The 21298-nt window shown below is 45.5% G+C and overlaps 1 protein-coding gene across 5 annotated transcripts in view; it reads left to right on the top strand.

Moving 5' to 3' along the window:
• LOC121275837 (lysine-specific histone demethylase 1B) overlaps positions 1-21298 on the top strand; it is a 191771-nt gene that overhangs the window by 145857 nt on the left and 24616 nt on the right. For all 5 annotated transcript variants that reach the window (XM_041183526.1, XM_041183530.1, XM_041183527.1 and 2 more), the window contains 2 exons: positions 11819-11893; positions 15552-15668. In XM_041183526.1, coding sequence (XP_041039460.1) covers positions 11819-11893; positions 15552-15668 — 192 coding nt within the window. The remainder of the gene's footprint in view (positions 1-11818; positions 11894-15551; positions 15669-21298) is intronic.

Raw genomic sequence — 21298 nt, forward strand, 5'->3', positions numbered from 1 at the left:
CCGACCTGCTACTACAGCAAGGAGGCAGGGACACGCGGGACAATTTTATCCAGCGAACCTTCAGCTAGCTCCACACATATCGATCAGCAGGACCAGTGTTGCCTGGCGCTTCCACACGTGGCACTTAGATGCTACATCTTCCACCTCATCAGCTGCAACTAGGGCTTAGTGCAGAGACATCAATGTCCACTCAAACATTCATGAGATGTCTGTGAAACATACAAATGCAGCACAAAGGAAAAACTCTCAGCCATGGTCAGAAAACTGGATTTTATTCCGCCCAATATCAAAGAGAATCATCTCTCTTACAAACATAACTATTTGTTCCCTATTCTAAGGCCAACACAAAATCACCAGTTACAGACCTGTGGAGTGCCTAACATGCCTCATGCTTTCGTTTGTGGGTGCTACATCTAGGTGCCGCCCCATCGGTCGGAGTGGCTTGTGAGACAGCCTGCTGACTCTGCTGTCCTATTGGCCTCGATGACCTTGGCAGGCGTCCTCTGGCCCATGGAGCCTGTGATGGCCCCGCCTGGGAGGGAGTGGCCAGTTCCAGAACTGGCACCTCTCCAGTTGTCGCAGTATCAACGGATGCAACGTTCACTGGCAGAGGGGTGGAGGAACTGCTGCCCTCATCTGGACCACCCTGAGAGGAGCTCGCAGCGATGACAGACAGCTGCTGCACCGATGTGAGGTCACATTGGACCTCCCTGCTCACCGCAGATGCATGGGCACCGAGCGCTGACACTTGGTGCCCAGAACATCTCCCACATTGGGAATGACCACCTGTGGCCATTACTGCTGTGAGGGTGCAGGTCAAAGTGTGACCCAATCAGGAGAGTCTCAATCCAATCGAAGCCCCTCTCTATGAGAGTCGCCAGTCTCTCAGTGGAGGAAGCGTGAAGCTCTGTCCTGAGGTTTATGCCTTCACTTACACTCTGCCTGGACTTCTCCACCGCAGAGACCAAATGAAGCACACCCTCATGCAACCCTGCCAGATGCTCCCGCGAATCCTGCCGCTTGTCCTGCAGCTGCTGCATTGGTGACTTCTCCAGAGGCACATCATCAGTGCCAGACTCAGCATGTGCTTGGTCCCCTGAGCCCTCCGGCTGCTGGCACCATTGGCATTCTCTGCCCCGCCATCTCCTCCAGCGATTGTGGAGTGCCCTCTCCACTGTGACCCGGGACACTAGCCGATGTTACATTCCCCACTGAAGTGTTTGTGGCTGCCCTGGTGCACGTCTTGGCCCTTAGGTGTGGAGAGGGTTCTCCAATCTTGTTTGCCGCGGCCATACGGTGGTGATGCTGAAATTAACAACAAGGACAGTGCATCAGTTAGCGTTCAGTCAGTAACACCTTTCATCCCTTCCCCCCCCGCCCAAGGCTCATAAGTCGTTCACCCTCCAAGACCCTAAGGAGACGAACATTGGTGGGGTGGAAAAGAGTCAAGAGGAGGCCCAAATATTAGACGTGCATACAGACAGGCTGGTCAGATGGCCTAAGGAATGCCACATGGAATGTTATGTGGCATTGGAGTGGGGAGAGTGCAGTGGTACCTGGCCTGGAGAGTTGTGGTAATGAGGAAACATTGCATTCACTTGTGACATTTGCCGTGGAGCACAGGAGATTGACAGGTCACATTATTGACCTTCATTCCGTTAGGAGGGGCATAGAATGGGTGGGCAGAAGGCAACATGTCCCCTTGTTGCAGGGAAGAGTTACGTGGTGGCATTTATTTAAGTTGAGGCTGACTGGTGAGGTGCTGAGTACCTTTTGGACAGAGTTATGTTGGACGCACTGCCTGATAGGGTGGTGGAGGTACCAATCCTCCTTAGATGCAAAACGTTTTTGGCTGTGCAGCAGCGATGCCATGGCATGTTAGGCCATGGGGATAGTGTTCACAAATGGGATAAGACGACTTTGGAAGGTGCTGGAGACGTGCATCCTCAAGGGGCCGAGGGACCTTTGTGCATGGCCCACACATTTGAGTGTCTCAGTCTGTGAATGAGCAGCGTTGCAGCATTAACGATTGCAGCAACCATCAGTAGTTTGGATGGTGGGGAGACAGAGTGGATCAGACTGTGGACCTCAAATACCTGGCCGCTACACTCCAGCCTCGCCACCACCTGCCGCTCTGGCCGCCTGCCTCCTCCCCAGCTCCATGGCCTGCTCCTCGTAGGTGGTGAGGCGCTGAAGCAGTCCTCTGGCATTTGCTGAGATTGTGTTCGGTTTTTGCCTGCGGAACAGAGAAGCGGATTTATTGGGGCTGATCGCTCATGTACTCTGCATGCGCACGCCACACCCCAACCACACAGGCCCATCTGAGGCCTCCAGCGGCTCCTGTCCACACTACTGGTGATCAGTCCCCAGAAGATAGTACGGCTAGTCCCAGCCCCCTCCCCCAATGGCCACCTTGGACACATATGGCGTCCATCACTTTGAATAACACGCGGGTGTTAACGCCCATGGCAAAGAGGCGCAACTAGATGCTGCCCCGAGGCCAGCACATAGCTCTTGGCCACGACACCTTGAGGCTCTCCTTCCACCATCTCATCACCATCAATATGACATGTGTTGGAGTTCTGAGTGTGTGTCTAGCTGCCTCCTCTGCAGGTTTCCCCCAGACCACTCAAATACAACAAACACCAACATATGCTGCGCGGAGAACCTATCTTATCCTTAACCGCTAAGGCTGATGTAAGCATGGTCACTATCTGTTTGCCCATCTAGGGTGTGCCAGATGCCCAATGCAGTAACAACAGTAAGACGTGGGGGGTTGTGGCCTCAAAGGCTAAGGCTACCTGCTGGATCAAATGGCCAAGGCTGACATGGTACTCACCCTTCCAGAGCGCAGCAAATTATTGAATTGCTTGCGGCACTGTATGCCTGTGCGCCGCACATCGTCGTGGGTGCTTATTGTCTCCCCCACCTCTAGCCATGCCTGCCTGGTGACATGGGGGGCCCTCCTCCTCCCATCTCTGGGATACAAAGTATCCTGATGGCTGGGCACCTCTTCGAAGAGGACAGCTAGGCAGGCATCTGAGAAGCAAGGGGCACAGTGGCACCCCCCGCTGGCCTATCCTGCAGCCAGCCCTCCTCCTCCTCCTCCTCCTGCTCCTGCTCCTGTGCTCTGAGAGCAACCTGTCTCTCTCTCTGAGTGGCCAAGGTGCATTGCCTCAACAAGGCTGCCTGGCCACTCTTTATACAGACTGCCGGTTCCAGTCTGAACACGCCCGCCTCCGCAACGATTTTCCCGCTCTACACGGGAGTCGCTAACCCGCTGGGCGGACCTTAAATGGCTTGCCCGTGCAAAATGGTGGCGCGGCCTGTTTCGGCGACGGCAATCGGCTGCCCGCCTGCCGCTGAGTCGGTCAGGCCCCCCCACCTGTCAAGGGCAAAATTCTGGCTTCTGTCTTGCAGTTTTCAAAGCACTTGGCACCAATTAGGCCAGCTGAATTAGCATTTTTTAAAACATATTCAATCACGTCAATTTCTTATCTTCATGTTTCAGATATCACGGCTCCATGTTTTTATGTATGTGAAGCTTCTCCAAAGTCCTAATTTGGCATCAAAGCAAAATATAACCAGCAGACCAGTTTCAATCCCATTTTTATGACTTTTCTGCTATTTGCTAAACATTCCATTGCCTTAAAAATGTTTTTACTAGTGACTTTGCTTATCTATAATGAAAAAAATAGCCTTGAGCTCTTAACTTGAGTTCACAAAGCCTTTTAGGCCTTTGCAATGCAACATGGTCAGATTCTATACGTTTTCTTTACACCACGCAATATTCTGTATTTTGTTTAATCTAATGACCAGAAGCACCCAAACCATGGACTTGTCATGTCCTTGTCATAATTAGGACAGCCCAAAACTCCATCACAGAGAATCTGGTAAGTTTCACCAGAATCTGTAATCACATGGCCTGGCATATGCTTCACTCTACTATTACCATCAAGCCAGGGGACCAAGCCTGGTTTGTTGAATAGTGTAAAAGAACCTGCCAGGAGCAGCACCAGGCATACCTAAAAAGCGTGCCAAACTAAGAAGCTACAACGCAGGATTACATTTATGCCTTCTGACCCGCCACCAGCCATTGCGTAATTATATGCTTTTTCTTTAAGGTTCATACTGTCTTTAACTTTTTTAGTGAGCCACAGATGGTGAGCCCTCCCTTTGGAATTTTTCTTGCTCATTAGAATGTATCTATTCTGTGTATTCTGAAATATCCCTTTAAATATCTGCCACTGAACCTCTATTGTCCTATCCCTTAACCTCATTTGTCAGTTCACTTTAGCTAGCTCTGCTTTCATGCCCTCATAATTGCCCCTATTTAAGTTCAAAATGCTAGTCAGGGACGCACACATTTCTCCCTCGAAATGAATGTAAAATTCAATCATATTATGATCGCGGCTACCTAGGGGTGCCTTCAGTATGCAGTTATCAATTAGTCCTATCTCGTTGCTCAATGCCAGCTCTAGTATAGCCTGCTCTCTTGTTGGCTCCAGAATGTGCAGTTCAAAGAAATTATCCCAAAAATATTCTATGAACTTCTCATCTACGCTACCTTTGCCCATCTGAATTTTCCAGTCTATATGTAGATTAAAATCCCCCATGACTATTGGAGTACCTTTCTGGCAAGCTCATATTATATCTTCTTTTACACTCTTCTACTGTGTAGTTACAATTAGGGGGCCTGTACATCACTCCCACAAGTGACTTCTTGCCTTTATCATTTCTCATCTGAACCCAAATCGCTTCTAATCCTGGTTTCCTGAACTTATGTCATCCCTCTCTAATGTGCTAATACCATCATTAATTAACAGAGTCACCCCACCACCTTTTTCTAACTTACTGTCCTTCCTAAATGTCACGTACCCTTCAATATGTCATCCTGTAGCCATGTCTCTGTAATGGTTATCTGATCGTACTTATTTATTTCTATTTGTGCTATCAGTTCATCTGTTTTGTTTCGAATGCTTCATGTGTTTAGATACAGAGCCTTTAGTTTTAACCTTTTATTATTTTTGTGGTGTCTAGCCTTATCTGCTGATTTGCCCTTAGATTTGTATTCTTTGTTTCTTCTTGTCATGGTTTGTTTATCATTTCTCATATCAATACCTTTCTCTCTTGCCTTGTCTCTACTCTTTGGTTTACCACATCTTCCCAAATTTGAACTCTTTGATCCACTGTTCAGTTGAAAACCCTCTCTATTTCCCTAATTATGCAGCTTGCGAGGACACCAGCCCCAGCACGGTTCAGCTGCAGGCTGTCCCAATGGTACAGATACCACTTTTCCCAATACTGATGCCAGTGCCCCACAAACCGGAACTCATTTCTCTCACACCAGCCTTTGAGCCATGCATGCACTCATTTCTCCAATGCCAATTTGCATATGGCTCATGTAATAATCCAGAAATTATTACCTTTAATTTGGTGCCTAACTCCTCATACTGACTATGTAGAGTCCCCTTCCTCATCCTGCCTATGTTGTTGGTACCTACATGGTCCACGGCCACTGAATCCTCCCCCATCTGACTGTAAGCTCCTCTCCAGCCCTGAGCAGATGTCCTGAACCCTGGCACTGGACAGGCAACATAGCTGTCTGGACTCTCGCTCTTTGCTACCGAGAACAGTGTCAATCCCCCTAATAATACTGTCCCCTACTATCACTAAGTTCCCCGCTTGAATAGTTTCCTGTACCACAGTGCCATTGTCAGTTTGTTCATCCACCTTACAGTCCCTGCTCTCATCCAAACAAACTGAGAGAACCTAAAACCTATTGGACAATGGCAGAGAATCACACTCCTGCCTCATTTGCAGTCACATCCTCGTGTCCCTGGCCACTGACCAAATCAGAAGACCCTATCCTAAATGGTGTGACTGCCTTCTGATACAAAGCATGCAGATAACCTTCCCCCTCCCTGATGTATCGCAGAGTCTGCAGTTCAGCCTCCAGCTCAATAAATTTGAGCTGAAGTTCCTCAAGCCACAAAGACTTAACTGCAAATGTGTTTGCCCTGGATCACAATGTTATCTAGGAGCTCTCACATGCTGCAGCCTTGACATGTCACCTGCCCTGCCATCCTTAATGTGTTTTAAATAATTACTTAATTATATTAATCACTTATTTTTGTTGCTTTCTTATATGTTTTATTAACTTTACCACCAATTTGTGTACTATTTTAAACCTTAGGGATAGAATAGAACTTACCCGCTTACCAAATTCTGACCAAACAGCTAGCTTCTTTCCCTGTAATATAGCAAGAACCAAATCCAAACTCCAAGTCTTCACTCAGTTAGCTCAGCTACACTCCGTTTGCCTTGTTTGGACCAAGGCTGTTATGAGGTCAGGAGCCGAGTGGCATTGGCAGAATGCAAACTGAGCAGTGAGCAGGTTATTGCTGTGTAAGTGCCACTTGTCTATGTCTGACCCCTTCTATCACTTTGCTGATGATTGAGAATAGACTGATTGGGCGGTAGTTGGCTGTGTTACATTTGCCCTGCTTATTGTGGACAGCTGTTTCTTGATATCACGTGGAGTGAATCAAGTTGGCTGATGCTTGCATCTGTGATGTTGGGAGCCCAGGAAGAGGCGGAGATGGATCATCCACTCAGCACTTCTGGCTGAAGATAGTTGCAAATGCCTCAGCCGTGTCTTTTGCACTGATGTGCTGGGCTCCCCCATCATTGAGGATGGGGATATTTGTGGAGTCCTCCTCCTGCTAGTTGTTTAATTGTTCACCAACATTCATGACTGGATGTGGCAGGACTGCAGAGCTTAAATTTGATCTGTTGGTTGTGGGATTGCTTGTCTTTTGCTGTTGGCATGCAAGTAGTCTTGTGTTGTAACTTCACCGGGTTGATATCTCATTTTTAGGTATGCCTGGCATTGCTCCTGGAATGCCCTCCTGCACTTTTCATTGAACCCGTGTTGATTTCCCAGCTTGATAATTGTAGAGTGGGGGATAAGACGGATCAGGAGGTTACAGATTGTGGTCAAATACAATTCTGCTGCTGCTAATGGCCGTCAACACCTCATGGATGCCCAATTTTGAGCTGCTTGATCTGTTTGAAATTCATCCATCTGGCACGGTTGTAGTGTCACACAACACAATGGAGGGTATCCTTAGTATGAAGGTGGGACTTTGTTTCCACAATGGCTGTGCAGTGGTCAGTCCTATTAATGCTGCCATAGATAGGTTGGTGACAATGAGGTAGAGCAGGTTTTTGTCTCTTCTTGGTTTGCTCACAACCTGCCACAAACCCAGTCTAGCAGCAATGCCCTTTAGGACTTGACCAGCTCGGTCAGTAATGGTGCTACTGAGCCACACTTGTTGATGGACATTGAACCCAGAGTACATTATTTGCCCTTGCCACCCTCAGTGCTTCCTCCAGTTGGTGTTCAACATGGTGTTCATCAGCTGAACCAGTAGTTGGTAATCAGCAGGAGATTTCTTTTCCAATGTTTGACCTGATGTCATGAGACTTCATGGGTCCGGAGTCAATGTTGAGGGCTCCCAGGGTAACTCCTTTCCAATTGTATACCACTGCCACCACCTCTGGTGGGTCTGTCCTGCAGATGGAACAGGACATACCCAGAGATGGTGGTATCAGGGGCATTGTCTGTTAGGTATGACTCACTAAGCTTGACTATATCAGGCTGTTGCTTGACTGGTCTGTGAGACAGCTCTCCCAATTTTGGCACAAGCTCCCAGATGTTATTAAGGAGAACTTTGTAGGTTGACAGGGCTGGGTTTGCAGTTGTTGTTTCTGGTGCCTAGGTCGATGCCGAGTGGTCTGTCCGGTTTCATTTCTTTTAGACTTTGTAGTGACTCGATGCAACTGAGTGGCTTGCTTGGCCATTTCAGAGGGCATTTTATGAGTCAACCACATCGCTGTGGCTCTGGAGTAACACATAGGCAAGACCAGGTAAGGGTGACAGATTTCTTTCCCTAAAGAGCGTTAGTGAACCAAATGGATTTTACGACTATCGCCGTTACTGAGACTAGCTTTTTAACTCTAGATTATTAATTGAACCTAAATTCCACCAGCTGCCATGGTGGGATTTGAACCTGTGTCCCCAGAGAATTAGCCTTGGGCCTCTGGATTATTAATCCCGTTACATTGCCAATATGCCACCACTTCCGCTCCCTGTAGAGGGTGAAGAGTGTTCCAACAGCACTTAAGATGTTCAACACTATTTAGGAAAGAACAGCCCATTTGTTGAAACCTCATTTACCATCTTAAGTATTCACTTCACCACATGTGTACTGTGGCTTAAGTGTGTACAATCTACAAGATGCAATGCACCAACTCACCAAGGCTCCCTCGACAGCATCTTCCCATTCTGTTACTGATCAAAATCCTGGAATTACCTTCCTAACAGCATTGCAGGACAACCTTAATTACAAGGACTCTAGTGTTTCAAGAAAATAGCTCACTGCCACTGCTCAGCTGCAGCAACTGAACAATGGACAACCTTCAAAGAGGAGATGGTTTGGGCACAGTCAAGGTATGTTCCCTCAAAAGGAAAGGGTAGGACACACAAATCCAGAGACCCTTGGATGACAAAGAAGATAGAAATTAAGCTAAAGAAGAAAAAGTGTGCTTACGACTGGTGTCAGGTAGTAAATACAATTGAGAACCAAGCTGAGTACAGAAGATTCATAAGGGATGTGAAAAGCAAATACGAGAGGCAAAGAAGGATTATGAAAAAAGACTGGCAGCTGACATAAAAGGAAATCCCAAAGTATCCTTTAAGCACATCAATAGTAAAAGAGTGGTGAAAGGAGGAGTAGGGCCAATTAGGGACCAAAAAGGGGATGCACACATAGAGACAAGAGGCATGGCTGAGGTGTTAAATGAATACTTTGCATCTGTCTTTACCTACGAGACAGATGCTGCCCAGGCCATGGTGACAGAGGAGGAAACTCAGTCACTGGAAGGGTTTAAAATTAATAAGGAGGAGGTATTGGATAAGCTGTTGGTACTTAAAGTTGAAAAGGCACTGGGACTGGATGAGATGCATCCAAGAATATTGAAGGAAGTGAGAGTGGAAATTGCAGAGGCATTGACAATCTTTCAATATTCCCCGGATTCGGGGAGGTGCTGGAGGACTGGAGAATTGCAAACACTATGCCCTTGTTCAAAAAAGGTTTAAAGTTCTGCCCTGCAATTACAGACCAGTCAGTTTAATTTTGGTGGTGGAGAAACTTCTAGAAATATTTATTCAGGATAGAATTAATAGTCAATGGAAAAATGTGGATTGATTCAGACGAGTCAGCATGGATTTGTTAAAGGAAAATTGTGTCTAACTAACTTGCTGGAGTTTTTTGAAGCGCTAACAGAGATGGTTAATGAGGGCAAGGCTGTTGATGTGGTGTATATGGACTTCCAAAAGGCATTTGATACAGTGCCATACAACAGACTTATGAGTAAAGTTGTAGGTCATGGAATAGAAGGGACAGTAGCAACATGCACACAAAATTGACTGAGGGATAGGAAACAGGGAATAATGGTTAAAAGGGTATTTTTCAGGCTGGAAGAAGGTTTGTAGTGGAGTTCCCGGGGTGGGTATTGTGACCCTTGCTTTTCCTGATATATATAAATGATCTAGATCTTGGTGTGCAGGGGAAAATTTCAAAGTTTGCGGACGACATAAAACTTGGGGGAATTGTAAACCATGAGGAGGACAATGTAGAACTTCAAAAGGACATTGAATCATTGTGGGCAGACAGGTGGCAGATGAAGTTCAGTTGGAGAAGTGTGAGAGGTGATACACTTGGGTACAAAGAACATGGCGAGACAGTATAAAATAAAGGATACTATTCTAAAGCAGAGAGTAGAGAGCCCTGGTGTATATGTACATAAGTCATTAATGGTGGCAAGACAGATAGTGCTGTTTCTAAAGCATACAGTATTCTAGGCTTCATTAATAGGGGCATAGAGTACAAGAGCTGGGAGGTTATGATGAACTTATATAAGACACTGGTCAGACTTCTGCTGGAGTATTGTGTACAATTCTGGGTGCCACACTATGGGCAGGATGTGAATGCATTGGAGAGAGTGCAGAAGAGGTTTGCGAGAATGGTTCCAGGGATGAGACATTTCTGTTATAAGGAGAGATTGGGGAAGTTGGGACTATTTTCTTTGACGAGGAGAAGGCTGAGAGGAAACTTGATAGTAGTTTTCAAAATCATGAGAGGTTGGGACAGAGTAGATATGGAGAAACTGTTTCCCCTCCTAAACAGATCAAGAACCAGAGGGCACAGTTTTAAAATGTTTTGCAAAAGAAGCAAATGCGAGGCGAGAAAAAACTTTTTCACACAGTGAGTAATTAGGATTTGGAATGCAGCCACGTAAAATGCCAAGCTTTAACAAGCTTTAACAAGCCAATGTGAATGATCAGTGGTACACTGAAATCAACGCCTTTAGAATGGCTCCCAGTCCTGTCTAATTTCCCCCCGACGTACGCCAGGAGACAAAAATGCTGAATGAGTTTAACCCCATTCAAGCCAACCCCGAACTGTCAATCCACAAAAACCTTCATAACCTACCGAATATGTGAATCAAGTAACGCAAACCTTTATGGAGCTCTGCAAATGTTTTGAGCGATGCAGCTTTTGACAAAAAGGACAAATGCTGCAACCTGTGGTCTGACACCAATATTGCCAACAATGGTCTGGTGAGTGATCCAACTGTCAAGCTTCCAGGATTCAATCCCCCCACCCAGACAGTGGTCTGCACTTACCAGGATCCGCATTCTGCATGCAAGAAAATCACATCACCTCTACAAATGGAATTTCAATGACAGCCCAGCATGTAACTCTGGTCATCTGAATAAGACTGTTCACGACATTGTCAGTGAATGTGGCCGATGAAAATTTGCTGCAGGATTCAAGGCAATCCACCTCACAGTACACTGTGGCTGTCCAACTTGTATTTGTAAAGCTGCAAAATGTCACATGCAAGAAGTCTGATTTCTATTCCTTGGCCAGTTTTGTATCCAGGCTGCTACTGCCCCTTTTAATCCTAAAAATTTCATTTTTGCTAACAAGCCTGAGAAGTGGTATGTTATCAAATGTCTTTTGAGAGTTCATATATACAACATTAACTGCACTGCCCTTACACACACTTTCTGTCACATCATCCAAAACTCAAAATCAACTTCCTTAAACAAGACTTTTGTCCAGTGATAATTTTCTTCTGGATTATTATTTCTAAAAGCTTCCCCACCCACCAATGTAAAGCTGACTTGGCTATAATTGCTTTTTGAACATGTGTAATATTTGTAATCCTCCAATCCTTTTGCTAGATTGCTAGATTGAAGCTAGCATATTGCAGTTTCTATCCTTACTTCCCTCTGCAACTGAGGATGCATCCCACCTTGACTGGATTACTTGTCCATTTTAAGTACTGCTTCTTTCTCAATTTTTATCACATCCAGTATCCCATGAATCGTCCTCTCTAAATTAAACTTGCCATGATGACTTGTTGATTGCAGAACTTCCATGAGAATAACTTCATACATTAATAACTTGGAGTATAACAAAAATGAGTCTCCACCTGTCAGCACAATATGGATGCACAATGGAAAAACAAAATAAAAGCATCGAAAGGACTACAAGTTGTAAATTAATTTTGGGGTTAGGAACTGCAGTGTGCTGCATATTCACTTTAATGCATTGTTCCTAATCATATATTCGCCTTTTTGTCCATTATTTGCTTTCAAACAGATCATTTCTGCCAAGCTGGTAGAAATTGAGTGTCTCATATTAATTATGGAGATTTGATTGTTTTTCTTTAACCTTTACAGGTACAAACTATTCATTACTCAGGAGATGATATCCGCATTGGAACAGCTAATGGAATGTTGTGGACAACTCAGAAGGTAAATCCATAGTAACTCTACAATTAAGTTGTGTGTGTGACTTACTTTGTGGAAAATTATCACATGACCTCATCGTGAAATGTTTTTCCTCATCAGTCCAATGACATGAGTATTGAAAAATTAATTTATGCTGTAGCTGTGAAGAAACGGAATAATCTACAAAGAGAAGGGAAATTAAAAATACCTGTCTTTGTTCTAAAACTGCAAATGATTATCCTAATATGTATAGGAATTAATCAATGGGGTCACATGGTGGGGTGTATTGTTGTCCATGGAGTAGAGATAGCTGCAGGTTCTGACCCCACTCCACTCAATTTCTTTCTCTGAGCCATGTCATGTCAGAGGTTATGACATTTTTCAGAGGAAGAGAAAATTGAAGAGGACAGTCCTACAGGAGGGGTCTGGCATTTCCTGGAGACCAAATGCAGGATGCACTGGCAGGAGCCTAGGAGCATCTATTTCCTTGGTTGCCAGTGCAAACAAACGGTTCCACTGGTCTTTTGTAATAAGAATGAAAAATACTGGAAAAATTCAGCAGGTCAGGCAGGATCTGTGCAAAGAAACAGTTAACATTTCGGGTCACTGGTCTTTTTCAATAGGATCGCTGGGTCAAAATCCTGGAAGTCCCTTCCTAACACCACTGTGGGTGTACCTACACCACATGGACTGCAGCGGTTCAAGAAGGCAGCTCACCATCACCTTCTCAAGGGCAACTCGGGATGGGCAATAAATGCTGGCCCAGCTAGCGAAGCCCACATCCCGTGAATGAATTTTTAAAAATTACACAATATTTTGTTAAATAGTTTCATGAGATTTACATTGTACCATTTAAATCAGTAATATTTATTTTGGCTTGTTTGCAAAGTGCTGATAAATTGAGAGCCTGCATATATAATGCCTTATTGCATCTCCTGGCATGGTCTAATATGCATCATATCCAATGAATAACTTTTGAAGAGTGGTCACTTCGTTAAGCAATTTTTGAAAGTGTTAGCATAATGTTCTACTGTCTGGTGGCCTTATTTGCACTATGTGAAATGAGGTTATCAGTTTGAACCCAGTTCAAAATGGGCATGGACCTACAGTGCAGAAATAGGGGGGATTTTGTCAACAGTGTGCTGTTCACCGCGGCATGACCAGAAGTGTATGCCATTTCTGCTCTCTTGCTTTTTTAATATATTTGCTCATGGGATTTGGACGTCACTGGCTTGGCCAGCATTTGCCATTTCCCATGTGATTACAGTTAAAATTTAAAGTGCTGGTAGCATATAGGGCAAACGTGTTCACACAGCAGGGGTGCTTTTCAGTGGTGAAACCCTTGGTCAGCTGACAGTGCTGCAGCTATGAGTGGGCTATAAAAGAGCATCCTGGTCAAACAGGAAGGCACTGCGTCAAGTCCAAAATTTCCTGCCCAACTCCATTGCCATTAACATAAAACTTGAGCATGCAAAGGTGGCACTTTTTTTTCAAAATTAAATTTGACTTGTAAATATTTCACATTACATTGGTTTTACTTAATTCATATGTGCATCATCATTATTTGTTATGACTAGCTTAATCATAGAGCTAAATGTACTGGCATGCCTCATGGTTGGCATGGATTGATGTTGACAGGTGAGTTAGGGTCATTTATTGTAGAAAAAGCAATGTTGTGATTTTTCTTTTTGGTTCACTCCTTATTGAATGTTCCTGTTAGTGTCCAGCGTTATATTTGTCACTCTGTGGGACATGGCAGAACTTGCAGACTCAGCTGACCCTCCCTCTTTGCATTGTAAAGGACATTCTGATCCGAGAGCACACTCGTTGGGAATAATTGAAATGTTGTAAGTGAACTCAAAGCCCTGTAAGGACTCTGCCAGCCATTACCCTGAGATGGGCACACATTTGGACAGTATTGGTAGTGCCCTTTAGGCCCCTCATTTTCTTGACTGTTCCCCCCCACCACAGAAAGGACCAGACCGTTCCCATTTCACTCCTCATGCCCCTGACCGCACCTTCAATCCTGCCCTGGATCCTTCCTCCACTCCTCCATTCACCCGATCCCAACCTCTGTCCTCGCGTGGATCCTCTTCCACTCCACAATACCACTGACTCACCCTTACCGGTCCCAAGCATCCACGCCAGCTGCTATTCTCCTGCTGTCTTACCTTGTGCTATAGAATTAAGCCAGCAAAATTTTATGCAAAACTGCACAAAACCAACTGATGCACACTAGTTTTAAACAAATGTGAACTGGGTACCATGAGATTTTCGTGTGTCACTGACTTTACCTTGAAGGGAGGACATAATTCAATAAGTTTTAACCCTAATGAGTTCTCATGGCATGCAAATGTATTACGTATGAACCTGCCAAAGGCTGGCAGGAGGCTAGAGACACTGCAAACATGCTGCTGACTTTACCTCTGCCATTGGGAAATCGAAATTTTGCATCCTGCCTGATTAACTCACCCTGCACGCGACATTTCTAGCTCTTGCAGGCTCCATAAATCTCTCCCATAGTCTCAAATTCAGAATTTGTGGTAATCTCAATCAGGAAGGCTGCAGGGTAGTCGATATTGAAAATAGCATACTGGTGCCATGGAGAGTGATCATCTAAGTTGCATTGAAGCAGTGCCAAGGGTCCTTTACTCATGTCTGGTTGTGCTACACCTGACCTCGGAGACCATAATGCTGGCAGTGGATGCCTAAAATAAAGTCTTCTGTTCCCGGTACTGAAACCCCTCACTTTTAACCCCTTTTTATTTTGAAAAAGGAGAAATGGGATGAAGATAGATATTATTTTGAGATGTAGAGTTTATCAGTCATGATCCACTATTGCGTACAGTAAAGAGCAGATTTGAGGTTCTTAAGCTAAAAGAAAAATAGTTTATCCTAGTATCTTTAATTTTAGTCCTACATAAACTCTTATCCATATTTTGAACCTGTGGTTTCTTGTAACTTATAAATTCCTTTCATGAAAATGGCACTCACCATTACATATAATGTACAGCCATGAAACAGGCCATTAGGCTCAACTGGCCCATACTATTATTTATGCTCCATACCAACTTCCTCTGACCTCCTTTGGGTGGCCCTATCTCTAGAGGCTTCTATTGCTTTTTCCTTCTCATTTTTATCTAGTTTTTCTTAAATTTATCCATTGCATTCTCATTACTATGGCTGGTAGCAAGTTCCACATTCTAACCAGCTTCTGGGTAAAGTAGGTTGCCCTGAATTTCCTAAGGAATCTATTAATGACTGTCTTGAATTTGTGACCCCTATCTTTGGTCCTCCCACAAGTGAAATGTTTTCTATAGTCTACATTTCATAATCTTAAAAACCTCTATCAGGTTACTCCTCAGCCTCTTCTGGAGCTTACCTCAATCTTTGATTTTAGATAGAGGTGTAAGTGGTAGCAAATATGGGGTATAGGAATTGGGCTACCTTTGGGTTTCATCCTAAACTCTTCTCTAAGTTTTTAAGAGTTTGTTCCATTTCACACATAACATTATCAGACCCAGCGTGCAAATTGTACTGGGCAACCAGTAGTAGGAAAGAAAACAATTGATCTCTTCTAAGTTGTTGAAATAAGTTATGAGTGTGAATATTTGTTTAAAATATCTTAATGGTGTACAATGGCCCATTTAACTGACTTAATATTTGCGTGTTGTCTTGGCAGGTTTTGATTACTGCTCCTCTAGCCCTCCTTCAGAAAAACACCATTCAGTTTTATCCACCTCTATCTGAAAGGAAACTTAAGGCCATCAACAGTCTAGGCCAAGGGGTGATTGAAAAGGTAAGTACAAGTCTAATTAAATCAGGTGCCAACAGCACATTTGTTACCACAAATGTCAGTTGAAAATACAAAACGCCCCAAGAAACTATTAATAGACTATCTGCAAACTTGTCAAATTGAGTTATGCATCTAAATGTATTTAATTTTTTTAAATGTAAAGCAGTTAACATGGATATCACTAGGTCTCTACTTATTTACTTTACATAATCATCAGTCGTTGGAAGATTGATGCCTGATTGATGGGTGATTGATTGTTTGGCTGGAGGTGAAGATCAGAGAGGCTGGCCTTATTCAGTTGAATTGGCAACAGTAACCTTTATTTATGAAAACGCTATTTTAATTGTCTTTTTCCTGGGAATAAGTGAAAAACATGAACTGTAGTCTCTTGGTGTTCCTGGTTGGGAGAGATCCTTCAAAATTTGAAGCTCATAGTTGATCAATGGCTCCTGCCCAACCAAAGATGTATCTGGGCCCATCTTGGCTCATCAATATTTCTATCACTGTGCAACCTCTATGGAGGTTATGAATTAATACTGTGTTAGGTTTGTGAAGTCCCAAAGATGATTTTCAATATCCAGCCAGGGGCTGGGGAGGCAGTGTACCCTCTCTTTTTATTGTTGTGCATGGCTTGTTCATTTCAATGTGCAGTATCTTTTAATCACTTTTTTGCACATGCACACCTTATAGCCATAGAACCATAGAAAGGTTATGGCACAGAAGAGGTCATTCAACCCATCGTTTTGTGCCAGCTGAAAAATAAAAAATAAAAAAAGAAGTAGCCGCCCATTCTAATCCCACCTTCTGGCACCTGGTCCATAGCCTTGCAGATTACAGCACTTCAGGTGCTGATTCAGGTACCATTTAAATGAGTTAAGGGTTTCTGCCTTAGTGGGAACATTATCGGAAGGGGTGAAAATAGAGAGGGGTACCTTGACTCAAGGCATCAATGCACTTTTTAAATAGACTTGTAAATGAGAAGGTGGCCATTGTGGGAGACTGCCTAAATAAACAATTAAGGGTACAATGCCAATTACAAGATCTTGATTACAAATTTGAGGTACGTGGTCGATTTGTGCCAGGCATTGCTCAACATTGCTAATTGTGTTAAGGGGACTACTGGAGGCTGCCCAGAAATCAGCCAAAGAAATCTTTATTCATTTTTGTGGGACCAGGATGCTGAAAAACTTTTAGTTTGCTACCAGCCCACGTAAGCACTCCATGCCTCCTCCTGGCTTGATGTATCAGCTCGTTCAGTATGGAAACTAGCAGTCGTCCTGGCAATCCTCATCTGGGACACTGTAGCGTGGTATTCAAGTTTAGTATCATTGTAAAGTTGGCAAAAGTATTGCTCTGTAACTGAGGAAAGGAATGTGAATTAAGAGTTCTGTATAAACAGTGCAAGCCCTAAAGGAGATTAAATTAGTTACATTTCAACAGTCATTTTTTTATATTTGAGAGAGGTTGGGGAGTAGGTATTATTATTTTAAAAATCGGTCCATCAACATTAATTAAAACCTTGGGCGGAATCATCCCAATTTGTACTATGTGTGGTAGTGGGCGGGAGAAACAACATTTTACCTGCTGGCTTCAATGGCGGCTTCTCATGCTGTATCGCCCCAATCCTGCCACATTAATTATGCATTCCTGGGAAACATGCCTTTTCGATGGTGTGTGGGCTCTTGTTTGCCCGTCACACCAACACCATGCTGCTTCATCATGCCAGGCACCATATTTAAAGTGTAGCCATGCGCACACCTCTCAGTGCTTTCAGCCCACAACTGCTGCACGGAAGACATGGCCTTGAAAGGCAAAAAGACTACAGCCCCCTGGTTTAATGACACATCCCTCGAGTGCCTCTTGGATGCATTGGACGCCCACCGTGATGCTCCCTACCCCTCGCTCTGGCTGTAGGATGGACAGCCAATCTGGCTTGGCAGGTGGTGGCAACGGTGGTCAGTGCCAATGCCCTGCAAAAGAGGACAGCCACCCAGTGCTGAAAAGGGATGAATGATCCTCCAGGGTAAGTCACTCTCCTCATCACTCTCAACTCTCACACTCACAAACGTATCATGCACCACAGGGATCTCACACATCAAGGGACAATGCCACTAACTCTCTCACACACCCTCATATCTTCCACAGACTCATATCCCCTGGAGCTCATATCTTCATCCCATCCATGTCTCCACTCACCACATAACATTCCATGCCTGCTCATACTCTCTCCATCTGTTTCATGCAGGAGAAGCTGGCTCACATCAGCAGGGAGAGGTGCCAGAGCAGGGGTTGGGTGGCCCACATTAGCCCCCTCACTCACTTTGAGGAGCATGCCGTCACTCTGACTGGTGAGGTCGGGGACCATGCCTGTGGTGATGGTGAGGTCGGCGGCGAACATCCTCGTGAGGATTCTGCACCACATCATCCCTCTGTCAACGCAAATGTGAGTGGTTTATCTCCTGCTTTTGACTCTGCTACCATGCACTAATTATCTCTACTTTGATTCACAGGGTGCTCTGCCAAGCCACCAACGGCCTCAGCCAATCAGTCCCTCAGCTCCATCCACATCCTCACCTCTAGCTAAGAGGACTCCTCTATTGGAAATAAGCAGCTTGGAAGACCCGTCTCAGTACTTACCTACACCATCCATCAGCACAGAGGTACACACCTCAGTGGGACCTGGCTCTAGAGCAGACTCGGGTTCACAATCTGGTGGTCACCAGATGGACACGTGTCCACAGCAGGAGGAGGCGGGTTCGGCCGAGCTCCCAGGCACTTGGAGGAGTGCTGGGAAGAGGCATCTGTGAGGTCCAAGTCAGATGACGAACATCTAGCTCATCCTGCAGTCAGCAAAAGGCAGGGGAGCAGCACACAGAGCTGTTGGAAGCCCTCAACAGAGTGGCACATGAATTGGAGGAGTGTGACCACCTGCTCTCTGTTGAAGTGCCCACATGTGCATGTATGGAGGTCTCCATGGGGAGGATGGCAGACACCATGGAGACCCTAGTCCAGCAGAACGTGGAAATGTGTGCAGACCTGCACCCCATTGCAGGAGCCATGGGTGAGTTCCTGCAGTGGTGACGCGAGAGGGAAACGAGGCATCTTGACGTCCCCCTAAGTCAGGCTGGGGCCCCCCAGGCACCTGAAGGGAGAAGGAGCGGCAGCTGGACACCCTTGGGTCATCCACTTGGGACACGCAGAGGCTGTCCTCTCCCATCAAGTCCCCTTTGCCTGTGACCCCCCTCAACCTCATCCTCTGTCACTGCAGAGGGAACAGCTAGCCCACAGGAGGACAGCCAGAGCAAGCCAGGATCCCCAAGGCTTCGGCTGTCCAGAAGACCCACGCCCAAAAGCATCAGAGGCAACAGGGTCAACTGTTGCACAAGCTGTCTCCACCCCTGCTATGGATGTCAGGGCAGCAACTAGAAGGCTAAGGCAGTCAAAATTTAAGAAATTCTAATCACAGTTGGTTGCATGGGTAAACACATTTTGTCACTTCACAATCTGGAAATATATGCACTTTCACTGAATAATGTGTGTTGGTGTCTTTCAACTTCTTTTCAACACTAGTCCTCCCACTTCATTCCATCCCCCCACTGCCATTAGCAGTTCAGCTGCATGCAGCCAGCCCACGAGTGATTCTGGAGGAAGAAGTGCCTGTGTGTGAATGTGTAAGGAGCAGGGCCTTTCAGAGCCTCTTGCGAGCACTCTCCCATGCACGCTGATCCTTCCCATATCACATTCATCTCAATGTCCCATTTTCAATGCTGTCTGCTGGGGTTCACTTTCAGTTGACCATCTAAGCTGACCCGCACCTCCGCCCACCCACTGATCACACTCCCATGCATCACCTGATCTCGCCCACCACAACTCTTGTTCGCTTTCGATTCAGCCAGCATGAGGGTAATACAGTTTTTCTTTCATTCCCCCATCCTTTCCCCTCCCCTAGTCACCCATTTCCTTTGCCCCATCACTGTCAACTCCCCTGACATCACCTTCCACCTCCCCTCCGTGACCTACTGGCCACAACACTTTTCTCTCGGGGATGTCCAGGTGAATGTGCACGTTTCCTTCCTGCCCGAAAATCTGACTCCCATCCACATTAAACTCCCCGACAACCTCCTTCCCACTCCCAGGGTCCATGTCTGCCTCTGAGTCCCCACCAATCACCCTCGCCATGCCTTCTATTGCTACTGTTGAACCCTCACCCCCCCTACTCTACCGTCTCACTCTTCCCTTTGTCATTCATACCATTCCCTCTTACCAGGCTTATTCCTTCCCCCTCCCTGACTCCTTCAGACACCCTTGCTTCTTCCTCAACCCTTACTTGTTCCTTCACCCTTACTCCTCTACCACCCCCAACGGCACTCCTTCCTCTGCCCGGACTCTCCTTCCTCCCTCCGGACCTCCCCTACTCCTTCCCCCCTCCGAACTCCTTCCCTTACAGATTTCACCCCCCTTATACCTACCTCCCCAGCTGCCATCTTCTCCCCCGCAAACACCTTTGTTTTCCCCCCTCCCAACCCCCGGGACACCTTTCCCTTCCAGTCGGTCCTAGACCTTCCTCTCCCACTCTCCCATCTCCCGGTACACCTTCCTCCCCCAAACACAGCAGAACATTTCTCTCCACCCCCTCGACCATCATCCATTGTGAGCAAACCATCAACTGTGACTTTTCACCCTTTGTGAGCTGCTTCGTGGTGGAGCCTTGTTCATGAGAATCCACCCAGCATGCCATGGATGTTCCTGCAGAGTCCCATTGCTGTCGGGCTCCAGCATATTCTGCTCCTCGGGGAAGTCCGCGATGTGAGCAAAGCCCTGGTGGTAAGTCCCGACTCCTGCACAGTTGTCAAGACGTGTTCTGCACCAGCGTGTTTTCCCACCGACATGGGAGGATGATCTGGCATGGGGAGGTGATTCTGGCAGACTGGCCTTATAATGATATACAAATGTATTACAATGAGGTTCCTGACATCTGATGGTGAGAAATGAAGCCTGCCACGATGGACTGAGTAGAGGGATCGTAAACTGGTTTCATGACGTTGTGAAACCAAGTTTTGGCCTTCTCACCATATTGTCTGCTCACGCTGCCGAATGTACCCGATGCCAGCGGGCACGGAAAATTCTGCTGTTTAGTTCAGTAAGTTTACTATCCATTGGTGAAAAATCTCATTGTAACTGTGGTGAGATTTCGCGAATGAATGAAACAAAGTGATTCATAATTAACTAAATAGATGGAGTCTCCCACAACCTTACTTAGTTAAAAATTATAGGTGCTGCATGCTTGAATCTTTAGAAACTGATGGACAAATTTCCAAATTTCCATATCTATAATTAAAAGATGAGTAGTTATCAAATAGGAGAGAAAACAGGTTGCTGGCCAGGAATTAAAATTTGGAAACTGAAGTTGGCCAAGAAAGAATGTTGTCCAATTTAGAGATATGTGCTGGGTGAGGATTAAAATAATTGCACAATTTGTAGAAACCATAATAAGCAGGGCAAATAAGGAACGATGCAATGAAATTGTCTGAGCTGTATGTGTACAAAGCTAGGAGGATCTGTTAAATGGAGAGATCTAATAAAATGACAATAGGAATTTGATGAGAGTGGGAATTCTTTGCAGAAGTGGAAAG

The sequence above is a fragment of the Carcharodon carcharias genome, chromosome 3 (genome assembly GCF_017639515.1).
Source record: "Carcharodon carcharias isolate sCarCar2 chromosome 3, sCarCar2.pri, whole genome shotgun sequence".
NCBI classification, from domain to species: Eukaryota; Metazoa; Chordata; class Chondrichthyes; order Lamniformes; family Lamnidae; genus Carcharodon; species Carcharodon carcharias.